At 43.4% G+C, this 24169-nt stretch overlaps 1 protein-coding gene across 6 annotated transcripts in view; it reads left to right on the plus strand.

Moving 5' to 3' along the window:
• CRACDL (CRACD like) overlaps positions 1–24169 on the plus strand; it is a 65362-nt gene that overhangs the window by 38457 nt on the left and 2736 nt on the right. For all 6 annotated transcript variants that reach the window (XM_054213275.1, XM_054213193.1, XM_054213348.1 and 3 more), the window contains 8 exons: positions 349–425; positions 1383–1548; positions 4439–4574; positions 4933–5097; positions 5730–5798; positions 8944–9174; positions 11383–13009; positions 23501–23700. In XM_054213275.1, coding sequence (XP_054069250.1) covers positions 359–425; positions 1383–1548; positions 4439–4574; positions 4933–5097; positions 5730–5798; positions 8944–9174; positions 11383–13009; positions 23501–23700 — 2661 coding nt within the window. In that variant the 5' untranslated portion in view covers positions 349–358. The remainder of the gene's footprint in view (positions 1–348; positions 426–1382; positions 1549–4438; positions 4575–4932; positions 5098–5729; positions 5799–8943; positions 9175–11382; positions 13010–23500; positions 23701–24169) is intronic.

The raw sequence follows: 24169 nt of genomic DNA on the forward strand, positions 1-24169 counted from the left end.
TAGAAGCGCTTGAGAATCTCATCAAACTCAGTTTTCAGCCAGGAGAGGCCAGTTGGTTAACTAAACCATAATGTACTATTGTCTTATGAAAGTGGAAAAATTCTGTGGAATTTATTATACCTTAGACTAATAAGCTTCATCCTATGGGATATCGTTATATTTTATGTATATTTTTATATATACTACATATTTTTACATATATATTGTCTATGTATTTATATATAAAAGCATACACATAATATTTTATATTTTTCCATTTTAGTAACTTGTGCGTATGTATGTATACATATATATAGTGAAGTACTGTTACTTTGTTGATATGACTGACACTTTTTTTACCTCCTTTAGTGACTGTCACATGAATTCCTCAAGGATAATGGACCCTAAGGTGCGAGAGACTGAAGGAGATGGAGAGGACAACTCAGGTAGAATTGCTCCTTTCCCCAGTGAATGAAAAGTGCTGTGACTTCTTGAGTGTCAATGCCTTAGCTCTATCACAGAAGCAAATCTGTTTGTTTAGAGAACGTGTTCTCCCTTTCTTTCCTCCTGTCTCCAAGAGCTGTTATGTTTTTGACATTTTCAGAGGCTTGAAATAAGAGTTTTCTAGCATTTTGGGACGAAGTTAACTTTTTTACCCAACAATGATAAGTGAAACGCTGACAGGGATGCCTCACAGTACAGTCTTGCCAACTTACATGGGACAGGCAGAAGTTGTTGGGATGTCTTGTGCAAAACTCCGATTTCATTTCAGGTAGTTTCCTTCACAGAGCTTGCAGCTGATCCTAATTCAGGTCGTTCCTTACTGAGCAGACTAGCATTGCTTTTCAAGATTATTGCTTGATTTCTTGTTTAATACTTTGTGATCCATTGAGTCTCATAATTATCATTCAAAATATTCTGGGATGTATTATAAAACTGACATTATATAAGCATTAGCCTCCCAACACTGCACATTCCACCTAAGTAAGCCTTTTCTACATTTAAATTGGTTTTGGTAACAACATTGTCCTTATCTTCACTATTTAGCTTGCTGAACAAAGGCAGTGGGTTTCCAAGTTGTAATTTCTTCTCTATATTCCAGGCTGTTAATACCAAAGTTTTTCTTCACAGCCTAATTATCTCAAGAGGCATGTAGAAACTCTATTAGGAAAGATCCTACACTGTAGGTTATTTCTTATGTGTCATAAACATTGTAATCCATTCTCCAAGATAATAGTAATTTCATGCTATCAGTATAGTCTTAAAATACATTAATGCAAGAGCAGGCTGTGTTGCCTCTTCCAGAAAAAAATCCACTTATGAAGAATTTATAAGGGAATTATTATTGTTCAAAAAACTTGCAAATGCTGCTGGTTGCATCTTCTTTGTGTTTCTTCATTTAGGAAAGAAAAAATCAAAGTTCAAATCTTTCAAAAAGTTTTTTGGGAAAAAGAAAAGGAAAGAAACACCGTCTTCTGGGAGCAGCAGTCTGAAGCTATGCCAGTCAACGAGCGATGTCACAGCCTCACACAACATCCATGTTAATTATGATTCTGAAGATGAACTCAAGTAAGTCTTTGGACTGTGGCTGGTAAACAAATACAGAACTGCTGCCATGTTTATAGATTAAAGACACCCCAAAATTGCCTCCTTTTCTTGTTCAGAATGCTGCATTCTCAAACAGTTGGCTTCTTCAGAAAAGTACAAATTAAAATGGCTGATGCAAGGCGAATCAGAAGGGAACTAGATGGGGCGCAGAAAGAAACAATAAATAAAAATGCTTTCATTTAATCATCAATAAGCCTTGGGTTATCGTTTCAAAAGAATGTAATTCCCATCTTCAAAAATGAATTAGGTACTTATCTTCTATCTTACCACAATTGTCTTATGCCTTTAAGATATATCTCCTAAGGTTTGTTAAACCTTTTATGACAGTTTTTGAAAGCAAGGAAGGGATAAGGGGGTGACTGCAACTGCAATCAGCAGGAACCAGAAGCCGTGAAGCCTTTATTTCATCTGTATACGTGGGATTCATCTGACCAAGGGACAAATGTTTGCGTCTAAGTTAGTCACCAGTTGCCTTTTGTAATCAGCAGAGAGAAGTCAACATTACTAAGGAAGCTCGTATCATTCTTGTGTAGACATCTGAAGTTGTTCAGATGAACCAGACTCTAGAAGCGTCTATTTCTAGAGAACCAGGGTTACCAGCTTCGATGTAGATACCTGTGGTTTAACGTCCGAAGTTAGACCGGATGAATCCCAGCCTGTGTGTCTGTCTGCCTCTGAAAATCCTGTCTTTGTTCAGGCGTTGCCAAAAATGTTAACCCGCTACTGAAAGGTAGCTGTGAGAAACCCGGTCTAAAGTTCAAATGTGTTCCTGGATGGAGAGATTTACTGAAGAGCCCCTCAGCTGCCTAAAAAGCAAGTCCTTGCATTGGTAGATGTGCCTCTCAGAACAAGCCTCCTGGTCCTCAGGCGAGGAGATGCTGCTGTGCCCAGGAATGGGAAAGGCAAACCATCCGGGCCATTTAAAACGACATTATACAATGCGGCCACCAGGCAGCGCCAAACAACCAAAAGAAATTATTAACAGTTATTTTTTTTTTGGTCTTCTGTGGTGTTGGCAACAGTAACGTTAGTCCAGCTTGAAGCCCCAGGAGTTCTGGGCTGGCAGCACCAGTTCTAACAGTAGGCTATGGCGTTGTTGTTCGACAACATATATTTAAGACATGGATGCTCAGATTTCCTCTCCCTCGTGCACGACTCGACAAGGTCATGTCCGAGTGAGTATGATCTTCGGCTGGTCTGGCAATGTTCCTGTGCCGTTACTTGCAGGGTTGTTACATTATTGTTTCTTAATATGTGTTTAGACAGACAAAGACCAGGAAATTCCTTGAAAGGAAGGAAAATTAATTCGAGCACTCATAATCTGAGGAGGCATCTAGGGTATCTCCTCTACGCATCCAGGAGGTATGCGTCTGCTAGAAAGAGAAAGCAAAGGTAGCACGCGGGGATAAATGTGCACGTGTAGCAACGCTGCTCATCCAGCTGCCCTTGCGGTCTTTGTAAAATGCTGGTGAGTTGAGCAGCCATCGCAGCCCGGACTGGCACTTACTTTGCAAGTTGCTATAGATCTATCTGACCTTGGATGCATTGCAGAGAGCACATTTTCACTTAGATAAATTGTTCTTCTAATGTCTCTAATGCATTAAGCAGGAGCAGCAGGCTTTCCTTCCTTCTGCAGCAGGAATACAGATCAACTTTTTCCTGCTATTGTTTTATCAAACATATTTATAGCAGCCATTACAAGGAAAATGTTACTTTCTGCTGTTTGTTTATGTTCCTGAATGTCCCTAGACAGTAACTAAGATACAAAAATACACAGTTGTTCTCCTTTTTTCTTTCTTTCTTTTTTTTTTTCTCTAGAATGCCTGCTCAATTAACTTGATAGTTATATGAACCTGAACAGTTCTGTACTCTGGTTTGCCATTTAGTAGCTGTCTTGTTTAAAAAAATTAAAAGAAGGCAATCCTGGAAGAAATGCCTTGTGAATGCATTTCTGGTCCCTGCTCTGTTAGGCTATGAGCTAAGCTGTGAGCACAAGAGACCTCCTAGCAGCTAGCTGTCTGTCCATGGGTCTCCTGTACCATTCCCATGAGGAAAAAAGGTGTTTGTGCCCCACATGTAACATTTGCAAAAGACGTTACTTACCACATTGCCTCTAAAGTAGGAAACAGAATATGAGAGAAGCTACCCACAGAGCATCTCCTGCTTCCTCTCACCAGCCCACAACGAGCTGTCGATGAAAAAACGTGTCCCCCAGGCTCATAAGGGGGAATCCCAGGAATCCTTACATAGAGCACAGGACCCTGAAAGCATCTTATAAGGATTTATGCAAATGATTCTATGTGAGAACTACATTGCCTGGAATATATTTCTTAATGACCTACGTGGCGGAGATACATTAAACGCTGTACCACAGCCTTTAATAGTAAAAGGTACTTATTCTTCCTCTGGTAATGGTCAGTCATTTGCCAGACACATTAGCAAGAAGTCAGTCCTTCTCAGGTACAGGCTCGTTTATGTGAACTCCCTTCATTTTGCACCTGGGCTTGCCAGCGCCACTGTCACGCCACCCAGCTGCTGGCTTCCAGCTAAGGGGCAGTAGCTTTTCCATAAGATGTAACTCAGTTGCCAGGGTTAAACTCTCTTTAACCTTGATTCAGTTTGTTAACGTGACAGATAACAGCATTTGCAAATTTTTGTTTGATTTTTAAAGGTGTTACCTAGATTAGCCTGTATGACTGTATTGTATTCATGTCGAAGTCTGGAATCTCATGTGTAATGTGTGCTGCGCATACGTGTCTTCCACTCCACGTTCAACAGGCCACCTGAGTTAAGAGTAATAGGACTGGCAAAAAAATCTGTACGTTTTCACTCATTTGTTGTATTATTCCAGGACACATAAAGGCATTATGGGAAGCAGAGCTTTGTCACATGATAGCATTTTCATCCCTGAGACTGGGCAAGAGCCTGCAAGGCCAGTAAGAGTGTTTTCTCAAGAAAACATTTCTGATCGGATTAGAGCTTTACAGGTAATTTACACAACATAATTTTCTCAAATGCAAGAGGTAGAATGTCTTTCCAGGCTTGATTTTTTGGGATAATATTTGTGGTTGAACATTTGATTAGTAACTAATATCTGTTTGCAGCTTACATTAAATATCGTGTTTAATTAGACGGCAGTATCGTATCTTGGTTCTACTTAAATGATAGTTGAAAAACGGATAGTTTGTTTGGCTCCCTAAGAGAATGTCTAAAGAGAAATCTCCTGTGCTCTGGATCATTCAATTGTGAAGTTAAAATAAAAGTAACTCATTGACCTGAGCTAAAAACGTACTGGGGAAACCTCCACTGCTGTCACATACTAATGTATTTTATGCCATGCTGAAGTTGAAGCTCCAGCCTACCATGAAACTGGGACCTCCACCTCCATTTGGACTTCATGCAAAGCGAACAGAGGATGCTGGGACCAGTTCTGAAGATGATGGATTACCCAGGAGCCCTCCAGAAATGTCTTTGCTGCACGAAAACGTATATTCAGGCACAACAACAAGAGTGAGTAATTCTGGTGTTGACAAAAACCAGTGTTTAATGACTTGCTTTACCGATGTGTGGAAGGCAGAATAAATTATTTGGTTTGCTATATGTATCACTACTTTATGCCTGAAATACTTTACTTGAAATGGTGAAATGCAATCTCTCTGGATAAACAGCTGCTTAGAGTCTTTGTTCCTGTTAAAATATAAATATCATGCCAGAAAATGCAGAACTAGGAAGGAGAGGATGTGTTTGTGTGCGTGCATGGGGATGCTGGGGTTTTTTTAAGGACTACAGAGAGCTGCCAGGCATTGAAAAAAAAAAGCTGAAAAATCTGTATTCTCCCTTGAATGTGCTGATAAGAGAGCTCTCTTCTTTAATGTTTTTCTAGGCTGTCATCAGAAAAAGAAACATAAAAGAATTTGGAACTGTTTTTTCTTTTTAAATGATAGTTTTGTTATACATTATTTCATTCTTTATCTGCTTGTCTTACACTTTATGTTTGCAGCGTCCTTGCTAATCCTTAAGACTATAGAGAAAAACAACTTACATTGTCAGTATCTGTGTGCGCTATGTGTAGATGGTTTCTGCGAATATATCCACCTCGTTTGTCATCTTTTACTGAATCTCTTCCTCATTCCATCCCACAGTTCTCTGACTCTCACAAGCACCTTAGCTCTTTGAGTTTAGCTGGAACAGGCAGTGAAGAAGAAGAACAGGTAACTTCTGCCAAATGTATTAAGGGCCAAGCAATTATGCATTGTAGTCTTTTAAAGAAATGTAAGGCATAAATATTACTTTGTTGCCCGTCTGCTGCAAAAAAACCCTTGTGTGTACATAATTGCATGCCTACCTGTTTGCTTTGCTTTTTTAATCCTGTCCTTCTAATGTAAAGTTATGATTCTTATCAACATAATTCTGACGCCAAGTAATCTCACGTTGATAATAATTAAGCCCTCTAGAATAGCTTATATCCTTTAGCAAACTTTACAGATGTGATTTAATCTCCAAACATGGGCAAGCAGATTTAGACGCTGAAACAGTATCCCTTTTTTTTAAAGACAGGAAATTGCAGCAAGGGCTGCTTGGGTTACATGCTTGGGATAAGGGAGGAAGTTTGTTGAGGAGCCACGAACGAAATCTAGATCCTCGGAAATCTGCCTATCCCCTTGCTTTTAAGTCCAAGGTTACCTCGCACTGATGTAGAAAGTGTTTGCTTGATGATAGCGGCTGACATTGCTGCTTAGGGGTCTGAGGTTCAGCCTTCAGTCGGATTCTGGCCACGTGAGCTCGCGCGAGCTGTGAATTTTGCTGAAGTGGTGTTTTCAGGACTTGAGTACAGGCAAACAGACGGCTTTCTTCAATCAGCAGCCAGCCGTTCTGGCTGATTAAAGGCCGGTTTTGAAAGGCTCTGAAGAGTCCCTTTTAGTTGTCCGCAGCTGGAGTCATGGTGGAAACAACACAGGGGGTAAAGGGAAGAGCGTTTCCTAGAAATAGGAGTAGGAATGGAGGGGAATTGCAGAAAGGAAATAGAGAAGCTAGTCCTGAGCTGACTATTCCTTGGTAATTATGCAAAATGTATTTCAAGGCCAGCTGCAGCAGGGCTTAGCAAAGATTTCTGGCCACACTTGTTAGATTCCACATGAAGCTGTTCGAAAAACTGCTTATATGCAGTGAAATTGTAATATTTTTAAAGAAAAACAACAGAACGCATGAAGAAGGTATTTCTTGAAAATTGGTATAGGCTCACTGTAAATTTGTCCAGTCCAGATGCATGTTTGCTAAAGGAGGATTTATGGCTCCCTGTTGTTCCATTAACATCACTCTCTGACTCACTCGCTGACTCCTGAGACGTGGTGGTGACTACGCGGTTGCTCAGCTTTTTCCACATGTCCCACCATTTCGTTCAGAGCTCTCTTCATCCCAGTCCAGTCTCAGACCGCAGCCAGAAAGTAGCCCCATCTGACAGCTTTCCTCCCAAACCACAGGATCGACTACCTGGCATTTCGGAGAGGTTAGCCCCGCTTCTAGAAGTCAGAGGAGACCAGCTGAGCAGTTTTGCACAATGCAGCCCTGAGGTTTTGGGTGACATCTTGCTGTGTCTTGGAAGCTTTCCTGGATGGCAGAAGGGAGAAAGGGATCGCTACTGTCCCATCTGGGCTTTGGGGATGGGGCTCCCTCATGACCCTCCACCTTGTGCCACCCAGCATGACCAGCTGAAGGACAGCTGAGCCATGTGCACATGAGATTTGGAGAAGGGGGTCTGCCAGCCATCCCCTCCTCCAACAGGCTTCACTGGAGCCAGGCTTCGTGGGACAGGCAACTTCTGCAGCCGGCTCAGAGCTGGCGTTCACTCGGGCTGCTGAAATTTAAGTAACAAACCAGATTCTTGATTTTCCAGCATAGTGGCCAACACTGAGCACTGCCAACGAGAAGACATGCAAAGTTCTCAAGGAAAAGCAGAAGCCAGAAGAAAGGCAGGCAAATAATGACGTGCCTTGAAAGAGAACATGTGCTGCGTCTTTATCATGGAGCTGAAATGTCAATGTATTCACTGTTAGGTACTAACGTATAATGCAGCCACATATCGTTTGTTGTACATTAGTCATGTTTGAGTACTAGACTGCAGATATCGTAGAGTGAAAATTAATGAGAGCATCTATTATTCAGCATGGCTGAGCCACTTTTTTTTTCTTAAATAGAAACCATGGTCGGAAGCTGTGGATCCAGCCTCCACTAAAATCAATGGGCGTTTTCCCCTGGCCGTCGAGGAAGCCGTAGCTGGGCCCTCGCTACACTACAGAGTAACTTTTGGGTACAGTGCATAATGCAGAATTCTACTTGCAGAAAACGCTGATGCATTTTCCCCTCCCTAAATAAAACCAACACTGTCCTGCTCTCCCCTTCTCCCATCCAACCCTCTCAGTAAAGTATCACTTCCAGAGAAAGAAGAAAGAAGAAGAAAAGAAAAAAGAAGAAAGCCCGCAGAAGAAAGCATGACAAAGAGGGAAAGCTCCTCTAATGAAACGAACCGGAATTTCAAGCCTACAAAGGGAGTGCTGTCACGAGTTGTCAGAGGTCATGTTAATGCCACGACAGATAGTTTGGGAATATCATTTTGCCTGTTTGCAAAAACTGAATCTGAGAGGAAGGGAGAACCCTTTTTAGAGTAATTTTTCATAAATTTTTCAGTCTCCTTTTTGCATCAGCCCTGACACTAGGGTAGTTTTTGGTGAAGTGCACAGGCAAGCTGGATTCCAGCTTTGTGAAAGTACTGCACCCCTTGGAGCATTCAGGAGTTGTTTATGGATGGGTTATTGGCCTCTAGTAGGAATTGTCCATTGTTTCCTTCCCCAGAATAATCTACAAATGAAATTTTGTAGTTCAGGTAAACTCCCTAGTTATTTTGCAGATACAAATAAATGAGGAGAAAACGCAAGCTGACTTAAGTCTCAATGCAACTGATGTTCAATTCTTTTGTCTTTAGGAGGGTGTTGCAGAGTTGGAAGGGACCTGATGATGTATAGGGAGCTATAGGAACCTAGACACAAATGCTGGAGGACAGACCCAGAAAGGAAACTGGCCCTTCAGGTTCTGTAACTGAGTACTCTTCATAAATCTGTCTTCTAAACCATGCTGGCCAGGTATTTGTGTGCTTTAGGTCTTCTAGTTAAATGCAGAATTGCTAACACCAGTACTCCATGTGCAACGTTAGGAAATGCAATGTATTTCAAAGAGATGTCAAAAAGAAAAAGAGGCAACCTTAAAATGACAGTAAACATGGCCCCTTATTTGTAGAATTGTTATTTTCATGTCTCTGTTTCTTTGTTTGATTCTCTATTTGGGCATTATTATTTTTTTCAGGTTACATTGAGTCCTTCTTCTAGATCTCGCTCTACAGATGGTCAGCTGTTCCCTAAGCATGGAAGTGCTAAAACTGGAGCTCCCCAGATATCTGATGGTGCTGTCTTGCCTGCAGCTGATTTTGACACTCCACCTGAGCTTTCCTCTTGCTTGGATAATTCTGCTGCTAGACACAAGCTTTTAATAAAACCCCGGAACCAGAGATCCAGTAAAATGAGAAGATTTTCTCAGGTACTTGTGAAAAAAAAAACAGTGTCACCTTTGACGCAAAACCAGGAAGTTCTTACTGGACTTTGTATTTGAAACTCAGATATGAGTAAGAGAAGTCAGATTGCGGCATGGTTATTTCATTGGGTTTTAATAGCTGCTGTTAGATGGGGCTATGTATCTGGAGTAGACACTAAGAACAGATTAAATATTATGAGATCACTTGTTAACTCTTGATGAAGCAGTTTATGTAACACTTTATTCTTAAATTTATTGCACAGTACAATTTAGTATCTTGTTTGTGATGCAGAAGTTGGGGCTGACTGCTTAATTTCTTCCTTAAAAAATTTTTTTCAGAAAGAGTTACAATCAACTGGAGTACTTTTCCTAGTCTGAAAGATCCTGTAAAATCTTGATTCTTTGAGAGAGTATTGATAGAGGAGCTGTTTTAACTTTCTAAATATAATTTGGCTTATATTTTCAAAAAGTACAGAAAGAATAAGTAGTGACCTATTAATTGGAGCCGAATTCTGTACATTATGACTGTTCTGAATTCAACTCCTTCCCTGGCCCAAAACTTGTAAACCCTTTATGTGCACTACAGAGACTTAAAATAAGTCTCCACGGGGGGAAAAAAGAGTGTATACTATTAACAAACATATTAAAAATGGTATGCCATGAAAAAAGAATTTTTTAAACCATCCTTTTAAAACACCACTCATCTGATTCTTTGTCATGTCTTATGAAGGGCGTAGATTAATTTTTCTTCTTTCCCTTCTTTTTTTAGAACTAAAGTTTGCAACTGTTACTACAGTATTGGCACTTTATTGTTTGTGGTTTATTTCAATGTTTTAAATACATTAAAGCCATTAAATTGGCTTGCTTAACACCAGGAATGTTGTTCCCTCTGTCTCTAAATATTACTTAGCTGATATTGTGTAGTTTCCAAAATCTGTGAGTGATCTTTGGGCTCGGTAGAGCACCACTGCACGCAACACAATACTGCGGCCAATATTTAGAAAAGCGTGTAAAGCAACGGAAGTAAAGGATCCTGTAAAAAGTAAAGCAACCTGAAGTAAAGGATCATACCTCCTTTTCCGTTGTAACATCATCACCGAAATACAATTGCTTTGTCCAGTCTGCACTATGAGCTGCCAGATGACTGAACCCTCCTTGTTTTCTGTGGAGGGTGCTCACATCTTTCGATAATGCAATTCTTAATATTCTCCTGCCTGGCTCTGCCTGTGCACCTTGCTTCTGGCTGACTGATGTCTTCCGCTTTGATGTTCCTGTGTATATGGATTGTGAATGCAGGCGGCATCGCAGCTCTGTCTTTGCAATTGCGCTTGCAAAACAAGAAGTTGGAAGAACCCTAAAAGTATCTTCAGAGTGCAAGTTTTGCGTTCTTAGAATTAGGGCCTACATCCAAAATACATATTTACCAGACAAACGACAGTGAATCAGTGAGCTAATACAGGCACCATATGAAAAGCCTTATTCAGCAGCTTAATAACGTGCTTTCAAATAAACCTGTGTATTTAGCCAGTCCTTACCTGAAGCTTAATCACAAGACCTCACAGGTAACTACGTATGCACTTATAAACTTCTATCAAATAGTCTAACTCTTGAAAGAAAAAGAGGACTTTTACACAAAGGAGGCAGGGCTGTAATGCTATATGGCGGAGGGATTAGACAGAAGACTGCCATATGGGGGTAGATCTCAGCTGGCCTAGAGCGTCATAATCGGATGGACTGGTTACGTTTTTGCTCCTCCTTCTATGTACCCTTCCCACTTCAGAGTCATGCAAGAATGGGTTGTTTTATTTTTAATGCTAGTATGCAGTAGCAAAATACAAAGGGACAGATTTTTCTCTTTCAAGTGCTGCTTTTTGCCCAAGAGCAACACAACATATCCAGTATGCTCTGGGGAATCAAGTGCCAAGGACAGTCCAATGGCCATTGTTTTGATGAACTTCCCATCTACAAAGGCATGAAAGCACTAGTTGTGCAGAAGGAAGTGTCACTGATTGCTTTTATATTGGTTAAATACATTATTCCAGGATCTGCTTAGCTAAAAAAGCATCCAGTATGTAGGTTAAGAAAACAGCGAGATCAGCATTGGAGGCAAGTATTGCCTTCCTCTCTAAGATCTTGGTTGTAAATGCAAAGATGAATAAGAGAAAAAGTAAATCTGTACATGGTGATGGAGCTTTCTGACTTTCTTTCTTGCAGAGGACCCAGTCTGAATCTCTGACTGATTTGAGCTGTACCCCAGAAGAAGAAGAAGAAGAAGAAGAGGACGATGAAAAGGAGATGCAGACAGGCTTGCCAGATGCTGTATTCAAACCCAGCAATCAAGAACTGCCATGCGGCACAGCTGCAGCGCAGGATGTGGCTTCCTGGCCAAAGCCCAGAACGCCTGAGGACCTTTCCCCTGCTTTGAGACCAGCAATGACTCAGCCTGCTTCTGAGTCTGCTGTTGCACAGGAAGCCCTGCTACCAGAGAATAAACCGGAGGGCTGCCAACCAACACTGGAAACGACGTGTGTGAAGTCTGAGTCCTCATTGCCGTTAGAAGGCAAAGACTTGACAACTTCTTCCGACTCTGGTCCAGACAGAGAAGTGCAAAAGCAAGAAGATTCCTCAGAAACACCGGTTCTGTTGTCTGGGGAAGTGAGCGATGTGTCAATCAATATTTTCAATCAAGAAAATAAGGAGCTTCTTACTGTGTTTTCAGTAAATAAAATACCATCTGAAGAAGATATTTCCCTTAGTAGGAGTAGTATTGTTTGCTTGGAAGGATCTGAAGAAAATACACAGAAGGATGATCAGATACCTGTGGAAATGCCCTGTAATAAAGAGGCAAAGAAAGAGGTTGCTCTATTGTCAGAGTCCAGCAAGCAATTTTCCATAGGTGCTTTCCAGCCCACAGACTCATTCCATGTTTCATATCCTGCTTCCTCAGTGCAGATGGGATCATCTGCTTCCTGCTCTCTAGAGAAAACAAAGACGGCACAAGAGGCAGCTGCTTCTGGTAAGGAGAACAGTCAGTCACGGGTCCACAAGGAGGAACTTTTGGAGAAGAAAGCTGAAAAAGCAGCCAATGAACTAAATGCCTTGAGAAAGTTTTCTGTTTCCTCTGCACGGGAGAGACCAAGGACTAGAAGCCTACACTTCCCAGAAAGATCAGAGTTGGAAAGCCCATTAAATACCGAATTCTTCCTGTCCAAAGAAAAGGTTTCCTCAAGAAACGAGAAGTGGAAAGAAGACTTGCAGAAGGGATCAGATGTGGAGGAGGAAAAAAGCAGCAACAAAAAGCAGACTTTGCTGCCAGAGTCTGACTCTGAGAACACAGTCCAACCTACAGAAATTTTGGCTGGCTGCGTTTCTCTGGCTGTCGATGCCGTGCCGGTGCCAAGCGATTCTTCAGTGGTATCTCAGAATCAGCCAAGCTGGGAAGATAAAAGTCCTTTTCAAGTGAAACTTAGATCCACCTCACTGTCCTTGAAATACAGAGACAACTCGTCACCAGAATCAAAAGGGATTAAAAGATACAGTGCAGAGTTTAATTTAGAAAATGAGGGATTGACTTCCTCTCTAAAAGGTGGTAAGGCACAGGTCAAAAAAACGGCCGATACAAATATTGGTGATTCTTTAGATGAAAAGATCAAACCCAAAGCGAAGTCCTCTGAACAGCTTAGTGGCAAACCTCCATTGCCTAAAAAGCCAGCCTTGCAAAACATAACCATTCCAAATCCTGCTGCAAGCAAGGAGAAGCAGGACAAAGCTATTCACTCTCCTGAATCCCGAAATGAAGAGCGAGACTTGGAGAAAAAGTTGAATCCTTGTAAAGTGCCTGGTAAGACTCCCAATAATTTATAACGTTTCCTTAACTCGCAAGGAATGACCTTTACCTGTGAGAGAGCGTGAGGCAGCCCTGAGCCCTGTCATGTCAGTCACAACACTGGTGAGCACAAGGTGACGGCTCTGCCTTCAGTGGTGCCGCTCCCTGATTCTCCCTTGCTGAAAAGATTATCAGAAGGGCAGCAGGGAAGAAGCAGCAGGCAGAATAAGACCTTTTTTGCCTGTGATGTTTGCATTTCAGGACACTGAATGAATGTTCAGTGACACTCAAAAACCAAAGTGCATTAGCAAGTATTGTGAAACAGAAACATCAAGCCACTAAGTGTCCCCATTTAGAGCTACTGTATGGCAATTCAAAAGCCAGGAGCACATATTAAGTGGAGTGCCCTGCATGGGATGAGTGACTCAGACCTCTAGCCCTTCTTTTTCACCATAGCATTGAGGCAGAAATACTAGTAACTGCCTGGCATGCTCAACAAGCCATTTATTTATTGTCTCCTCTGAGCTTTGCTTATTCATTTATCCATCTTTATCATTACTCATTCCTTGTTTAAAAACAAAAATTAACTACCCTGCGGCTTCCTGGAGTTTAAAGCCAGCAGAGACCGTAAGATCGTGTCTACTGCAGATTGTTAAATTTCACCCTGTTGTCTGTATTATATAATTGGGTTAGAGCTTAAAAAAAATAATCAGTCCTCTGGAGACTAATACATTGTGTGCTACAGGCAGAGAACAGAAAAGACGGGAAGTGGCACCACTGTCTGAGGTCTTTGCAATGACAGTAAACAAGTAAGGTGAAGTACGCTCAAGCAATTCTAGGACGAGACCTCTGCTCTTCCCTTCAGAGAACGGCCAAAAGGGGAAAAAAACATTTGTCTCTGATACGTGGGAGAAACTTATTCCCTGCCTCCAATCTGTCTGCTCATGAGTCTGATGTTAAGAATGTAAGGAGGAGATGCTGGCTAAGCAAATGCAAAGGTTTATTTGTGCCATTGCAGAGCTCCCCTCCGTGGTTGGTCTTCTCCAGTTGGGGTCAGTCTCTGAGCTTCAGAGTGGGGGAACACCAAGCCAAAAGAAGACCTCAGGATGCAGCAGGCCTCTTGTCCTGTAGGGTGACAAAAGCCTCTTCCTGGCCCTAGAGACTACCTGCTGATGCCCTGAGTGACAGCAGATTCCAGTTGTCATCTGCTGCAGTATCGCAGATATTTTTGCAGAGCTCTGGATGCATTTACAGTTTTCTGCTCTCCCAGCGGCCATAAAGGAGGGGACTCATTGCTTCCACAGACAGATGAGGCTCCCCCAGCCATCCAGCCAGAGCATCCCCATGAACAAGGTGCTCTCCCTTCGTATAATCCCAACGCTCCCTTTAAAGGCATTTTCCTCTCTGCTCTGCCCTGAGGAGTAGTTGATTATTTGTAGTGACGCTAAATGTCTGATCAGTTGAGATTTTGGGGAGAGTCATCCCAGGAACAAGCAAGGAGAGCAGGACCCGAGGCGGGGGAAAGGGGAGAGCACACCGCCACAACCTAGCACGGTAGGGTTGGTCCTGCAGAGGGTAGAGGAAAGCAGCGGGAGTACCAGTGCTCCTGCACACAGCCTTTCTTCCCCTCCCTCTTGCTGAGTCCCAGAGTGCCTGCAGTGGGAGCGGGGCAGGAGACAGCGAGTGCTCAAGGAGGGAGAAGGGGAAGAAATGGAGCCAAAGAGCACATTTCTCCTCCAGACTTCTGTCGGGGCGTCTCTCAATCGCGGCAGACTTCTCCTCTGGCTCCTCAACCCTGGTGTGAAGGAGATTCCTGCCCCTGTCCTCTGCAGAGGACAGCCTCAGGACTGTCCTCTGCAAAATAGGGTCTGCGGGTGAGAGCTGTGTCCCGGTCCCCCTGGCAGGGGTGCACACACCTGGAATTTGAACCTGGGGCTGCAGGTCAAGGAGACCTGTTTTGGACGTGTTGCTCTCCACCTGACAGTATTACACCAAATCTGTATGGCCGGGTGTTGTTTAACACAGCAGTTCAGATTGGTTGGCAACAGCAATTAGTCTTCCTTCTCTGCTGCACCGCTGATCTTGTATCAACTTAAGCAAAGCTGCTACGGTTTTCCACATATTTCCAGCTTTGAGTCACTTGGTAATGGGTTGTGATATGGGGGCGTGGCAGGACTCAGAAAGTGTTCATTTCTACATACAAAGCAGTCAGCTCCAAACTGACCTGAGGTCCTTCCTACCCCACTGCAGCCCTTTCTCCTTGGACACCTGACCAAGCACCTCCTTGTGCTGAGTTACCGCTTCAACCTGAACTAGCTGCCTGAAGTCGTGGGTGAACGAAGTGTGCCCACCTCCTCTGGTTGCCCTGGCACCAGACCAGCCTTGGTGGGGTGATGTGCACAGTGACCCCAGAAGTGATGCCCCTCTCCAAGATGTAGCAGAGCCACGGGACGCAGTGAGGGCTTAGCGGGGCAATACCCCTGCCCAAACGCCATTTTAAGCTCTTTGAAATATTTGCCTCAGCCCAGTGAGTCGGGAGCGTGTCTTTGCAACTGCCAGCAGCAGAAATCTGACAAGTGTTACCAGCACGGCCCTTTGTGGCTCGAGTGGCTTGCCCGCTGTCTCTGGCCTCCTGATCTGCCGGGACACCCACTTCTTGTTTTTTCATCCACCCACTCTTAATGCAGGCCCCCAGCCCTCTCCTAGTCCTTGAGTTCATCAGCCCTTTGAAGAGCTGTGGTCACCATCAGCCCTTTATGCTGTCAGGGAGCTTCTTCCCACTGCGCGTTAGGAAATCCCTGTGCTGAACAAGAAGACAGGGTGTGAAATGCTGATGTAAGGGGGTGCAGTTCCCTTCTCATGTACACTCATCTCAAAAAAGTCAATTTGCTGTGTCATGGCGTGAACAGGAGCAATTTGTTCATTCAGTTCAGTTTTTAACTTTTCAGCACTCCTGGTACCAAACGCCACGGGAGGGCTGGTGGGATGCTGGCTTATCACCCCCGGTGAAAGCAGTGCTCCTGCTCTCCAGAGTTTTCTGGGGAACTGGTGGGGGATTTCTTGGCCTCCGTCGGGCTGCATGGTGGCTCTTTAATGGCTGTGTGAAATTAGTCACCTCAGGAGGAGTAATTTTTAAGTTTCTGGAACTAAAGGCACAAGTTTTTGCAAGAACGGAAAGGTTAAGCTGCCTTGTTTGGGGTTGATACACTTTGCTATAAATCCTGTAAAGGGCAGAAAATTAACACGTGCGAAGAGGTTATTACAAGAGCAAAACCATAAGCAACACCTGTGTGAATGTGCATATTAGGATATATAAAAATCAGCAGCTGAGGAGCTGCAGTGGAGAGACATGCTCTAACAGAGAAGAGGAGCTCAGGTAATGACAGCGAATGGAACAGGGAATGGAATTGGTGTGTATTCTAGCAAATACAGGCTCTGAAATGACACGAAAAACATTTCTCTCTACATAAAAAAGACATTGCTTTAATGCTGTCCTGGCTACAGCTGAAAAGAAAGATATCTTTTTTTTTTTCTTTTATTTTTTCTTCCAAAAGAAGTTGCTTTTTCAGTTGTGTCAGGCTATTTTGCAATATGGCTGTTTTCCAGCAGCGAAATAGACTTTGATGCAAACATAGCAGTTTCTTGTGTCAAAAAGACTCCCCTGGCATCGGTGGTATAGATCCAACCAAAAGCCAAATCCCTCGCAGAGCAGCTTAGAGAAGAAAGAAATGTCAAAAGAATACTTAGCCAAATCTTTTAGAATAGCTTCGTCTGAAATTAAGGAATTGGGTGTGTGCACTGACACAAATGCACGTAGTGCTTTAATAAACAAAGGGAAATATGTAGGCCAGGGTATACTAAACGCCATACGCGTTTGTAAAGCCTTTCTCAAAAATAACTGGTGTTTTATACATGAGCAAAGATACAACAGTGTGGAATTAAGTATGCATGCATAAGCAATGTTATAAAACAATGACACTGTTGTATACGGGGGGTGTTATCTCCCTGTGTAAAGTTGTTTGGATTCGTTTTGAGTATGTTTGCTTTTAAAATACGCAGGGAATCCACAAGTCAGCTTTGCTTGCTGTTAGAGGTATGACTTTCAAAAGGCTCTAATATTCTGCCTCTGACCTTTTGCCTGCACAGATGTATGGCAAGAGTAACCACTCTTTGCAGTGCTTGCAGGCATAAGATGTTCATTTTCAGGTACGAGATTTAAATGTTATAAAGAGCCTCTGCTATATTTTGTGTGCACAAAGGCTTTTAGATTTAAAGGAAACCGGTACAATATCTGAGGCCATCTCTAAAAAAAAATCAATCCCTAAATCTCAGGGTAATGTTTCAATATGTCTTTGCTGTGGTTATCCATATAAGCAGCGCATACACCCCCAGATACAGTTGAATACACCGAGTGTTTCTGTCTGTCAACAGACAGAAATAGGTGTGTATTTCTCTTTCACTTTCTATGTGTGTGTATAAACCAATGCACAATAACAAGTCAATCACAGATCTCCTTTTGTACATAAAGATTAATGTTTTGTCTTTATCTTATTGTTCACACAACCAGTTTGACACGCATTAAAGGATAATATCCAGCTATCAATGAGAAGTGTACACATTCGTTTCCACAATATTTAGGCAGAATAAGTTTGATCTATAAGATCAGAGCTTTGGTCTTAGAAAAAAAAAAAAAGCTGCTTTAGGAAGATACTGAAGGAAAGAGATACCTGCATTTAATGGGGCTGCAGCAGGGGAATTTCGCCCCCTTAGGGACCACTGGGCAGCCAGCCCTGCCGCTGTCAGAGCCAGCGGAGAAGAGCTGGTGTGATCCTGATCTGTGGGAGGGAATCGAGCAGGTGGCTGTGGTTCACTTGGCTTCAGGGCTTATCTTTGGTGCTCAGTCTGGAAGCTGTGGAAATGGTGAAGAACACAGATGGAGCGGCTGGTCTTGCTTTTTGGTGGCTGTGGGAAGGAGGTGAAGGGAGGGCTTCAGCAGCCTCTGGGTGGGTTTCAAGTGGCAGCAGACGACTTCGGCAGCCTACATTAAATGCTAGCTTTAATACATGGTGACATTATGCACAGAGCAGCTTGACAAGTTCTGACCTGGTATCTTCCCATTGTTGGTGACTTATCCCAAGGAGAAGAGGCTTGCTTGTCTTTCAAAAAGCCTCAGGCCAAGCCAGCTCCAAGGAAACCAGGGAAAGATGCAATCACGAGGTTAAAACTGAATGAACAAGAGACAAATCGCTGCCAGCAATATCCTTTATTAGCTTATGAAGTTATTAAGTAACGAGCTGAATAGCATATTGTTTAAAATAACACGTTGTAGTAAGAACTGAAGAATATGATTCAGATTTTAGTTTTATTCAGAAAATCTCATGAGTATAACACAGAAGTGAGAGGCTCAGCCCTGCCTCACCAGAGGAGAAGTGAAACACGGGGCGTTTGCGGTGGCTGTGGCCTGTGGAACTCACACAGCTTCGATGGAGGATGCCACTGCTTGCATTACGTACTATGTTGTCTCCCTAAAAGTGGCATTTACCAGCTGGGAACTGTTGTGCTAGCTGCTGTACATGTGACATGCTGCATAAGCAGGAATTAGATTGTGCTTTTGAATACTTTTGGTTCCACTCTGACTAGCTGCTTCCTTAAAAGTTGTGCTTTGCCACGTGGTGCACCGTAAAAGCATGCAGACTACCTCATCACTGGATGAGATAAGATAGGGAGGGCTTGTTCGAGGTGATCAGACAGTCACTGAACTGAGGAAGAAGAATGTGCAAGCAGCACTTCTTTTGTGAGTCACTTCCTGAGAAAGATTTTGGCCTCTTGGTTCCCCTCGGGGTACCAAGAGCTTCACGGAGAGTCTCAGGTCACCTTAAACTGCCAATTTACTTCACCATATTGTCTCCTGGATTACTTCACCACCTTTCATCCTTCTGGTTGGAACAACTGTGCATGTATGCTGCCAAGAAATCTTCTCTAGTTGGAGATGGGAGGATGTAAAGGACCTCTGGGCAATGGGAAAGATAATAAATAGTGAATACACCTCTCCTAGCCCTTACAGTAATTCTGGCTGACAGATGAGGTAGCAGATCCTGCAGGGGTTGCATCTGATGTTTTTTTGCTGAAGAGAAGGCATTTCCCCTGCCTGCCTGGCTTTCTGCAGCAAGGACTCTCACAGGAACAAGGGCAGAATGTAATTGCTTAAAGAAACAAGAAAGCCCCTCCCGGAAGCAAATCAGCTCTTGATCCTCTGTAGGTGATACTACTCTGCTGTCCTAAGTCAGGCCCGGACGGATACATACAACAACTTTAAAGATGATGATAAAGAGCTTTTATTCCCTGCTATCATAGGGGCATTCTGATACCATCTCTTATGGGATGATACTTGGCTCTAATTTGGCTGCCTTCTAATTGGCATGACTAGGATGTCTGGCGTCTCATCAGGGAGAACTGTCTGAAGAGCCAAAGTGCTCGATGCCTTCGTTAAGAGTATCTGCCTTATGAAAAACATTGTTATAATAGCGGCCTCCAGACATATCACTGCAGGACTGGGAACCCTGTTGTGCTAGGCATTGCACGTCGAAATAACAGAAAGATAAATCCTAAATTCATGAGGATGACAGGGAAACAGGAGCACAGGTAGCAATAAGACCATTATGTGTAGCGCAGTAAATAGAGCCTGGGCATAGCAGTCATTTTGTCGGTATTGATTGTGTGGTGGGAGCAGAGGAAGACGATGTGTGGTTCAGTTGCTGTTTACAGAAAGCTCCTGTGGTGTGACAGGGGAAATGGGACAAAACACAAGGGGTGACTTTGCATCACAGAGACTAAGTACATCACTAGAAGCGTCAAGGCAGAAGCCAGGTTCCCAGTATTGTGGAAAAGCTGGTGGGTGGATTGAAAAGGTCCTTTAGGGTAAAGACGTTGGTGTTTGTGAGCGCTGAGACATTACAGACAGCGAAGGAAGGTAAAAAGGTGATGGAAAAGGATGTGTGTGGTGGTGTGTCTGTAGCTGCACAGTCAGAAAAGAAGCAGACCAGTCTTCTCTGGGCTGAGAAGAGGCCTGTACGTGGTGGGAAGGGATATGTTTGATGGGATGGATTTACAGGATGAGTCTGGCAGGGCACAGGGAGGCTTCAATGGGGAAACATCTTCATAATACTGAGCCTGTCTTTGGATGGTTATTCGTCACAGGATGCTAGGAAAACGAGTTGACTAATTCAGATAGAAGGTAACTAAAGTGAAAAACTACTTTATGTACTGCATGAGGGATCCTCACCTCTGAGGAAGACTAGACATCGCCATCACCTTCAGTAGTGGCAGTCAGTCTGTGTATCACAGCAGTGCTTTGGGAACTGATGAAGCGCGGCAACTGGCTTTACTGGGCGATGCACTAACAGGTCCTGCCCAAATTGCTCATGACCTAAAAAGGTGCAGATGGGTTCAAGGACAAGGCCTACAAGCAAAAGAGAGAATGAGGTGGCAGATGCATTAGCAGGCATCGCAGCAATTCAACTGAATTGATTCAATTCAATCGCAGCAATTCAATATAAGTTCCAACTATATCTTGGTCAAGAGCAGTCAAATCAAATGATAACTGGTAGCACGGGGAATTGCTATAAATATCATGACGTTCCTATAAATATAGTCTTGGTGAGGCTGTTCATTGGGTTGATGCAAAGCTACTGAGTGCTAACTAATGATTCACTGTCATATTAGATGGTGGCCATCTTAGGTCTGACGCTATTCAGTATATTTAGGGACATGGGTGACAGAATTAAGTGTGTGCTTATTACATTTGCAGGTATTACCAAGCTGGAAAGCCTGTGGGCACACTGGAGGACAGTAGCAGAAATCAGGGTTATCTTTAGAAGTGGAAACATAGTTTGAGAAGAATATTTTCATTACAGACAAGTAGAAAGTTCTGTTATGTGTGCAAAAATAATCCAATGCGTAGATACAAAGGGGGGGTAGAAGAGGAGATGTAACACGATCTGGAGCTCACAAACTAAATACAAAACAGGAATAAAACAATTCTGCAAGAAATTCGTCATACTGACTGATGTGCACAGGAGACCATCTCAGGTGAAGTGGGCTAGTCCTTCCACTTCAGCTGATGCTAGCACCATTTCACCTCAAGCGCTACGTGCCAGTTTTGAGCACCACATTTTGAAGAAGATTTGGACCAAATTAGGACAATTCCTACAAAAGCAAGAGTGACCTAGAGAATGTGACTAATCAGAAAAGTTTTAAAAATGGGGAAAACATGGTCTAAGTCTTCAAATGCATAAAAGGCTGCCACAAGGAGGCTGTGAGTAATCTGATTGTGTCCATAGTGTATAGGGGAAGAAGTCTGGGATTTAAATTAAAGCAAGGAAGATGTAACTTACCCAATAGGGAAAAAATCATGTAGTAAAAGATGAGACAAGCCATAGGATAGGTTGTCTAGGAAGACAGAGGTCTGTCACATCTTTGGAGGATTTTAGGAACAGGTTAGATATATATTTGTCAGGAAACAGTTGATGTGAAATTGATCTTGCAGCTGATCTTGCCTAGATGGCATCTTGAGATCTCTCCCAGTCTCATTCTCTATCATCCTGTAAAATGAGACAAAAATGAAGCAAGGGCAGACAGTGAAGGGAAGAAGATTATGGGAGGAACAGCTGTTGGCGTGGAAGGACGGGGCATAGGTGGGATGCAGAGAATTGTAGTAACTTGCCATGCAAGAGGGATGGAAGCTCCTTCAGTGTCCAGGGGCCCTGCTTTACTGTGCTGCATTTGCACAGCTGGACTTTCCGTCTTGTTTTTTTCAGAGGTTTCCCTGCAAGATCACATGAGGTGAAGGTGAAGGGAAATGCAGGCATCAGCTGGCAAAACGTCTTGCTTTGGCCTTAAAACAAAACTTGTGTTTTCTCTTTTTGTGGTTTTTAGCTGACATAGGCTTTACAATGTTTTCTTGCTCAAATAACTAGTCTGTCTCTGGTGAGGTACAACAGTGACTTGAGAAAATCCCTGAGCAAAGAGTTTGTGGGCTTTCATAATGTGCCTGAGTTTGCAGACTCCAGCTCTTGGGAGAGCATCATCCCTTTCATCTCCCATGCCTTCGTGAGGCATCTCAAACATGCTTTTGGACACGTTGGCCTGCCTTCCTGATCAGGGCCACATTCCTCTAAACTAGCCTACAGCCTTCCAGAAACGCGTCTGACAGCTGCACGGGGTCCTGTGGATGGGTGGCCCAGCCCTACGCCAGCGCAGTAGCTGAGCCCAGGGGGAGTCCGGGGCTGACTAGATAACAAACTTTTCCTAGGGACAGGACCGTGCATGATTTGAGGATGAGAAGCTTAACTTCTACTCTGAAATAGTCTTCCATAAATTTGGGTACATTAGTGGCCAGAAACAGCTGTGAAAGGTTAAATCATCTTTCCTTATGGCTCTAATATGGTTCTAAGGGTGTTAGTACTGTTCTTGTTCCTCTTTTAAACCACACAGAGGCTCCACATCAGTTGGAAAACTGAATTTTGGGTGCAGCGTGAGCCAACGAAGAAGTGGAGAACCTGGGTGCTGGAGCCAACGGAGGAGCTAAGGCTCTTCCCTTGATCCACTTCTGTTCAGTGTATAGACAGGATTTCCCTTCACAGAGTATTGAATCGAGGGTATTTCATTTCCCCATACCTCTGGATACTGCTTGTCCCTGGGTAGCAGTTGTGAGGACAGCAGGGTAGCTCTTTTGACCCTTTACTCTATGAACAGCGGGTGGTTTTTTTCCTTACCTCATTGACATCTCAGTTTTGGTGGAGCACGATGAAAGTGACTGGTCCCAACAGAGAGCGCGGTCAGCATCAGCAGGGATAAGTCAAAGTAAACCTCATGTCAAAACACGGTTAATTAACCCTGTCGTTTTTGCAGTATTCCTCTGTGCTCGGCTGCTGCAGACTGTTGTGCTCAGTCACCCACAGCACCTGAGGCACCAAGGGGCTGTGCGAGGGGGGTTGCTCCTAAAGGGGTGGAAGGAAGGCAGGAACCAGAGTAAGGCGTCGGCTGCTGCTGCGTGGGCATGGGACGAGCGGGAACTGAGGGCAGCCACAGCCCGAGGGTTGGGGGTTGCCTTTGCCACACCATGGTCCAGCCGTGTCCAGCTTTGAATCAGCTGCTGCTTGTCCCTAAGAGGCCACGAAGCAGATGGGAGGAGGGAGCAGGAGGGGGAACATTGGAAAATGGGTAGATTAATGAAACTCAATTCATGTTTCTGCATCTCCCTCACGTGAGGGCAGTGACACTGCAGCTCTAGCCGAACAAAGATGCAAAGGGTTTTTCATCGGTAGAACGGTAACTTAGGACAGTGAGCACAGGCAGATTGCTCTCTGGGGACCAAAGTAAACAGAATTCCTATTTACCCAGGCTGGTCACACATCCTGGGACCAATCAACACATCGAGCAAGTGTGAGCTGAAGCTAATTACAACTCTCTTTCATATAACCATGTACATAAATAATCTGTCAACAGAGAGAAGCGTGCCTTCACCCATGGCTGCTGGAGAGTCCGGAAGAGATCCTGACAGTCCCGCAGAGCCAGCCTGGATTTCCATCGCAAGGCAAAAGCAGAGGGGTGTGCAGCAGGAGCAGGAACTCGACAGAGAAAAACTTGTGGCTCCAGATGTTAAGTCAGATACAGAGAAACAGAATAAAGAGAAGGAACGAACAGAGGTACTTACAATACAAATTTGTGATGCTTTCGTATCACCTTCCTGTAGTATTCTTTGGATCTACTGCTATATTACCAATCATACTGTAATGATTACAGATACTTAATGAGTATAATCATAAGTAACAAAGGCTCTTGGAAATGTGTTACAGATTCAGAGTCCTCTGATTGTTCAGATATGTAATTTTATATCTCCAAGAAATCCTGGAACTATGCGAGGTGTGTAAAATGTCTTGGGTGCCCAATACATACTTACCAGATCTAATGCGTGTATTGCATGCTAAAATACCCCCAAAGAGGTGCTAAATTGTACAGTCTCAGATCTCTCTCAATACAGAGAATATACACTTTCTTTAACTATCCTTCTCAGCACAGCATTTCATTGAACATTGTATACATCCTGGCTGATTTAATACTGAATGAACAGCTCGGTCCCAGAAGCTCCTAGGTAACAATTTTTAGAGCCTTGAG

This window comes from Rissa tridactyla, chromosome 1, assembly GCF_028500815.1.
Source record: "Rissa tridactyla isolate bRisTri1 chromosome 1, bRisTri1.patW.cur.20221130, whole genome shotgun sequence".
NCBI classification, from domain to species: domain Eukaryota; kingdom Metazoa; phylum Chordata; class Aves; order Charadriiformes; family Laridae; genus Rissa; species Rissa tridactyla.